Genomic DNA, 6,709 nt, shown 5'->3' on the forward strand with positions numbered 1-6,709 from the left:
AATCGGATTGCCTGATTTTATTTTGGTGAAGGCATTTATAGACACCTGCAAGCTCCATTCAGCCACATTGACAAACATCACATATTTCACGACAAATGGATGTGGCAGTTATTGTAATAGTCATAATTTCATAGAGGACCTAGTTGTAAATATAAAATTGAGAAGGATCAAATTGCAAAAGTACAATTTTATCCAACCCCTAAGCCGGCCACCACCTCAAGCAATAAAAAGAAAAGAAAAAAAAGAAAGAACTGAAACAAAGGAAACAAAGCAGAAGAGTAAAGGAAACAGAAGAAGAAAGGGAAGAGAGAGGAAGAAAGAGAAAGAGAGTGATATGAAAAGAACTGTCACAGAGAAGATGACAATGACATGGGATCGGCGTGATGACCCAACTCTAAAACTCCAGTCTACAATCAGACAAATTAATGAATAGTTTCCTTTCATGTTTCTGAAGGCAGCCCTTTCGGAGATAATTACTTCGATTTTCATCACAGTTGCTCCAACAGGCTTTACTCCGGATCCACATGTCCAGTGGCGAGTTCGAGAAAATTTAGAGGTTGGCGCAAGCAATTCATTAACTAATCTTTCGTGCAGTGAGCATCTGTGCCATGCAGGGTACAGTGGTGATAACCCATACTGCCAAGGAACTTCCTGATCTCATCTGCAGTAGTGTTGCTTGCCTGCAGCAACCGCCCATCTTCCTCATAGATGAGGTATGGCGCTTCACCTTTTCTTCTTGACAACAGCTTGGAGGCACCACGAAGAACATGATACTCCCAGCCTTGAACATCAATCTTAATTAGTAGCACTCGCTCTGTGTCAGGAATGACTTCGTCCAATGGGACTGTTGCCACCTCCACAGCAATCTCTTCATTAGACTTGAATGCTAGCTTTGCACCAGTTGCAGAGATTGCACTATTGTCAAGGCGGCCAACCAACTGAATCATCAAGATGAGCATAAAAAGCATTTCAATTAGTATGTGATCTTCAGGAATGACATTTTTAAAGTAATAGAAGGCTTTTACAAATTCAAACTCACCCAATTCTGATTTGCAAATCAGTAGAGCTGTTTTTTTTTTGTAACCGGTTGAATTAATTACAATCAGCTATAATTGCAAAAGTTAGTAAGAAACCGAAATAGCTAGCAACTTTAATTAAATGAGAGATTAATATGACTTGCTGGGAAGACTTATCGAAGACATAAGATCTTTCCAGATGGTAAAATTTCCAGTTCAAAAGTTTACCGGTAAGAGAGACCTACACAGATTTCATGTTTCAAACTTCTTTTTTCAGCATAAATGCATGGCCGGAAAATTTTGCATCGGCAACACCAGTATGGAGAAAATAATGTCATAATTAACAGCAAATTTCTACAACTTGTTTACACCAATGTTTATTTACAAAGAGTACAACACCAGTATGGAGCATGATGGAGTCAATTGTGCCAAAGCCCATCAAATTAAGGTTTATTTGGTCCTGGCTGTTCCAACCAACAGAATTACCATCTTCAAAGTTTGTGAGCTAAGAGGATGGAACAAATCTAAGGAGGATCATAGGGTGCAAAAACAGAAAAGAAAGATCTTAGAATATCATAGATGTCATGTAACCTACTACATGGGCCTTAAATTTATAAATAGAAAAGCAACTCTTATAGATAATTGGAAATTTGGATACTTTTCCACTCAACTTAAAATGTTAGAGTCAATTGTATCCAAAAACAGAAAATAACTTTGAGATAATTTTTATGTACCACAGACATAATCCAAAAACATATAAACAGAAAACAAATTTCAAGGGTTAAAAAATCTTCAGTGTAGTGGCAACTATATTCTTTGAAATATCCATCTACAATATGGATTCAAGATCTTCTTGCTTAGAATTCCAAAAGCACCTAGCCACATGATAAAAGAAGTCTACCTCAAGAATGAGTCGCTTTAACAAATTACCTATACGTGGATATTTCCAAGAATTAAATCTTTACAAATGCTGATTTCGTTATAGTTAGTGAAAATACACGAAGTAGCATTTATAGCAATGTGAATTCCCACATAAATATTGCCAGCATAATTTATCAGTCCTCTCTCTCCTATAAGACAACTTTCTGCTTCCCTGAAGTACTGAGGATAATTAATTAATGATATCCCCCAGAATTACCTGACTCTCCATGATTGACACATCATTGATGATAAAGTGATAGACACAAACTGCACACAGGTCATACAGGTGCTACTAGTGGTCATTTATATAATGAATACACTCCAAAAAAGGCCTCCTCAAAGTGAACATATTAAGTAGATTTTTTCTCGAAACTGACATTTATTTTAATTCATTCAGATATCAAAGATTTTACAACTATTTTAATACAGAATATGGTATGAGTTTCATTTATGTGGTGATCTAAGAATCTGCTAAACCAAACTAGTTTGCCTGATTGTAATATGCAACCATCAATAGTAGTTTATGCGAGCAGGTCTACTCATAGCAATTTAATTGGCATAGTGCAACTACAAAAAGCCTGTGTTCGTTTGAGATGTCAAACTGATACACAAACCAGAAATTATATCAAATATGGCCTCATTTGTCATGAAAAGCATCTGATGATGTTGATTTTATGGTGAGTTTGTCATAGAACAAGAATGTTTTACAAGCAGCTTCTAATTCTGTAAAAAAAATAAAATCACGTATAAAGTCACTATTCGGTCACTTTAAAGGGATTACATGCACATGAAAACACCTACAGAATTGAATGCCAGAAAATTGAAGAAGAAGAAGAATATATTACCTTGTGGAATGTAATGTTTCCGATCCGATCTGAGGCAGCCGCGGCATAAACCGTCACCCGATCCCCTGCCCGATTCAAGAACACGCCGTCGCAGATCCTTTGCAGATTCTCGAACACCGGCTCGAACGCGACCACCCTGAACCCCATCGCCGCCGCCGCGAAGGTCGCCATCCCCACATTCGCCCCCACGTCCACCACCACCCCACCGTCATTGTCCTTCCCCTCGAGGAACTCCTGTACCGTCACCGAGATGTCGGGGCGACGGAAGGGTTTCCCCTTGAGCATGCGGGCAATGTTCTTGTGGGGCTTTTCCGGGAGGGCACCGAAGTCGGCGAGGGAGAAGAGGAAGGGGTGCTTGACGCCCTCCACGAGGTTCGCGAACACCGGCGACGCCTGCGGGCAGGCGTGGCAGTCGAAGGGCCGGATCCCAGATGGGGATAGGAAAAGGGTCTCGCGGGCGCGATTGGGGCTGGATTTGGAGATCGGGTAGAAGAGGAAGAGGAAGAGGAAGAGGAGGAAGGAGATGGGGAGGAGGATCGAGACTAGGGTTCTTGGGGAGCGGAGAGGCGAGGGCTTCTCCCTCTTCCACGCGTTCGCCATTGTTTTGGGACGCAGAAGCAAGCGAGCGAGACTGATGCGAACGCCGGAAGAAGAATATCGCGTATAATTCTTATACAATAAGACACAGTGTATAGAACAGAAGGGAAGAGGAGATTCCTCCGTGTCGAGCGCAAGACGAGGCGGAGTTACCGTCTTATTCCCATATACAAAGATATCATGCATAAACGAGTGTATTGTGTGCGAGAGACTCTACGCCGAGACACAGTGTATAATAGAGACACCGAACGGGAGATCGCGTGTGCGTCTTGTACACAGATGAACAGCGTGTAGTCGTATGAGCAAGAAACCATGGGAGTTCAAAGGAGACTTAATGGAGTGGTCAGTTCATTTTTATTTTGGTGATTGGAATTATTTTTTGATCTTAAAAACAACTGCAGAACAATCGGTTGATGATATGTGAACAGTAAATATATTATTACTGCACCATTTCCAGATGAAGAACACTGCGAAGGCAATCCCTTTGTGGCAAACACTTCACCTTCGTCACCGGATATGCTGCAGCACACAAAGATGCACAACATGTACAGACAACAATAATGCAGTGCATAATCCTAGTTCTACCCTTCATGTCTCATGGAATTAATACAAGTAGGCCTTCGAAGCCTCCCAACCCAGCAAATAAGGTAAACAGTTCGCATCAAATTCCACACCATTCCATCTTGTTCTTGCGTTGCGGTGCTAAACCACGTCAAGTTCATTCAGTTCCTTCTCCCTGCTCGAGAAGGAATAGCTTTCCTGGTCACTGGTTGAATCCAATACCTCCTTGTTGCCCTCCCCTGCAGTCTCTTGCGCTACTTCGGAGCTGGAAATTGGTGCAGATTGTTCAGCTCGATCGATGTCGTCGTTCTTCGGATCGGCCAGGTGCTCGAGAGCAACCACCACGTCGCTGATGAGCGGCCGTATGCTGGCTTCTTCCTGGAGGCACATTGCAGCGACAGCGAGAGCTTGGTAAAGGCCCTTCATGGGGTACTTCCCCTCAAGCAATGGGTCAGCCATGGCCACAAACTTGCTCTTGTCCTTGAAGAGAGGCTCTGCCTGCACATTCCAGTGCAAAGATGTCAGCGTTCATAAGCTCTCCAAGAAGAAGACTGGTAGACGGACGTACCCAGTGAACTAGGTGTTGTTCGGGTGTCGGTTTCGTGGTGTCGATGGCTCTCCTTCCGGTGACCATCTCCAAGAAGACGACCCCGAAGCTGTACACGTCCGACATCTTTGTCAGCTGGCCTGTTAATGCATACTCTGGAGCGCAGTAGCCGTAGGTGCCCATCACCCTGGTGGATACGTGATTCTTGTCTCCGACCGGACCAATCTTGGCAAGGCCAAAATCCGATAACTTGGCGTTGTAGTCTTCGTCGATAAGTATGTTTGATGCCTTGAAGTCTCTGTAGATCACCGGAGGGTTTGCAGTTTCGTGCAGGTACTGAAGACCTTTGGCTGCACCAGCTGCAATTTTCATCCTTGTGTGCCACTCCAGTGGCTTCGCATCTGCTGATACATCTGCAAGTCTCATCGAACGGATGATGGTCAAGAATGGAAAGGAAGAACAAGTGAAAGAACGATGAGGAGTGAACCTAGAAGATGGTCCTCCAATGAGCCCAGTGGCATGTACTCGTAGACCAGGATCCTTTGATCGCCATCGGCGCAGTAGCCGAGCAGCTTGACAAGATTGGGATGATGCAGGAGACTCAGCATGAGGACCTCGACAAGGAATTCACGGTTGCCCTGGAATCCATTTCTGTCAAGCTGCTTGACTGCGACGATCTGTCGCAAGGGGAGCTCATTAGAATCGCTCGGAGATGTAAGGAGGATCGGAGGTGATGTGTTATACTTCATTGGTGTCCTTCAGTTCGCCTTTGTACACTCTCCCGAATCCACCTTCACCCAGTAGGTTCTCCGAATTGAAGTTTTGGGTTGCCGCTGCCAGTTCACGGAAGGTGTACACATGAGCTGCGATGTTGTCGCTGCCGATGCATAGGATCTCCTCAACTGCTTTCCTATGCTTGCCACTATCTGCCAGGAAGAGAGAGAGAGAGAGAGAGACAGAGAGAGAGAATTCATCCAACAAGTACTCTGTTTATGACTTCAAGACATGCAATCGGAGTTCTTCATTATAGCATCTCAAAGAAATTCCAAGAGAAAGTAAAAACACATTTCTAATCTTTTGTCTTCTAATCATCGACTAGACAATCAAGGAGAAGAAAACATGGTTTGATCAAGGAAATCGACAATGGAAACGAGGAGAAGACATACCAGATCGGAAGGACATGGTGCTGACAAGCGAGGCGAGATGATTCGCTTTCTTCTTCTGCTGCTGCTTCTTCCTCCACCACCTCTTCCACTTCCTCTTCCTCCACGTCTTCTTCTTGTTCTCGTCCGACGGAGGCTTCTGCTTCCTTCTGCTTTCCTCGGCCTTTGCTGCGTCCTCCTCGTTGGCGGATTTGGTGCAACACAAGCAATCGATCACTCCTTTGCTCTTCTTTGTGGTGTAACTTATCAACCCCATCAAGCACACAACTGTTCCTCGAACCGATGAGAAGTGATGAAGGGAATTATTGGTGTTCAATAAGATTCCCCCACCATCTTCATCATTTCTCTTCCCTTGTTCTCTTGCCTCTCTCTCTCTCCTCTCTCTCCCTCCCTCCCCCACGCCCCCCACACCCCGGAAGATGGAAACAGTAGTTGTTGAGAGGATTGTTGGAGAGAAGACCGGAGCTAAATTTGGGTCATCCCTCCTCTGTGTTTTGACCATCGAGCTGGGCTGCGACTTCGGCTGGGAATGCTGGTACGTGTACAGGTGGAGGGATGAGACCATCACATTACTAGGATTTGATTATTGATCATATCAAGGTTTAGGCTAATCATTTATCTCATTGGGTTTGGTTACAACATGAGGTCTTCATATTAGATTTGATTTCGGATCAATTATCTTATCACGCTGGATCGTAATACTAAGTCTATCGATCGATCGATCAACACTCCTTTCATGAATGGCTTTCTAAATCTCTGAAGATGTTTCTTAGATTGAAATATATGACATGTAAATATAGTTATTCATCATAAGATAATTGGTGTCCGCTAACATTTGACCAAAGGTTAACTCAAATATCATGTGAAGCACTTTCTGGAACGTGCTAGAATGTAACATAGCACGTAATGCAGCTATCTTCCATCCTGAACGCCAACAAAAGCAACTACTGCAGTTGACATACGATCATGCAATGCATGTTGCCACGAGAGAAGGGAAAATTAATTTACTGAATTAGAAGGAAGATAAACAATTTAATGAACATCTGCTGCTTCTCGATC

General features: G+C 43.6%; 2 protein-coding genes across 2 annotated transcripts; both read right to left on the reverse strand.

The window, feature by feature from the left end:
• Window positions 1-108: 108 nt before the first annotated feature.
• LOC103998897 (uncharacterized) lies at window positions 109-3,448 on the reverse strand. The gene is made up of 2 exons (XM_009420505.3): window positions 2,783-3,448; window positions 109-938 (listed from the first exon to the last, which is right to left on the reverse strand). The coding sequence occupies exons 1-2, from the start codon at window positions 3,380-3,382 to the stop codon at window positions 579-581; spliced, it is 960 nt and encodes a 319-aa protein (XP_009418780.2). The 5' UTR covers window positions 3,383-3,448; the 3' UTR covers window positions 109-578.
• Window positions 3,449-3,836: 388 nt separating this feature from the next.
• LOC135649357 (probable serine/threonine-protein kinase PBL23) lies at window positions 3,837-6,030 on the reverse strand. The gene is made up of 5 exons (XM_065167626.1): window positions 5,654-6,030; window positions 5,232-5,413; window positions 4,975-5,164; window positions 4,509-4,900; window positions 3,837-4,438 (listed from the first exon to the last, which is right to left on the reverse strand). Exons 1-5 carry the CDS (start codon window positions 5,904-5,906, stop codon window positions 4,082-4,084), a joined length of 1,374 nt encoding a protein of 457 aa, XP_065023698.1. The 5' UTR covers window positions 5,907-6,030; the 3' UTR covers window positions 3,837-4,081.
• Window positions 6,031-6,709: the final 679 nt, after the last annotated feature.

The sequence above is a fragment of the Musa acuminata genome, chromosome BXJ3-9, assembly GCF_036884655.1.
Source record: "Musa acuminata AAA Group cultivar baxijiao chromosome BXJ3-9, Cavendish_Baxijiao_AAA, whole genome shotgun sequence".
Classification (NCBI taxonomy): Eukaryota; Viridiplantae; Streptophyta; class Magnoliopsida; order Zingiberales; family Musaceae; genus Musa; species Musa acuminata.

Bases quoted from the DNA above. Each gene is read 5' to 3' on its own strand.
- LOC103998897 (XM_009420505.3), bottom strand. From the start codon at position 3,382: ATGGCGAACGCGTGGAAGAGGGAGAAGCCCTCGCCTCTCCGCTCCCCA. The intron at 939-2,782 runs GTAATATATTCT...TTGATGATTCAG, and splicing joins GAAACATTACATTCCACAAG to TTGGTTGGCCGCCTTGACAA.
- LOC135649357 (XM_065167626.1), bottom strand. From the start codon at position 5,906: ATGGGGTTGATAAGTTACACCACAAAGAAGAGCAAAGGAGTGATCGAT. The intron at 4,901-4,974 runs GTTCACTCCTCA...TGAGACTTGCAG, and splicing joins ATTGGAGGACCATCTTCTAG to ATGTATCAGCAGATGCGAAG. The intron at 4,439-4,508 runs GTACGTCCGTCT...TGGAATGTGCAG, and splicing joins AACAACACCTAGTTCACTGG to GCAGAGCCTCTCTTCAAGGA.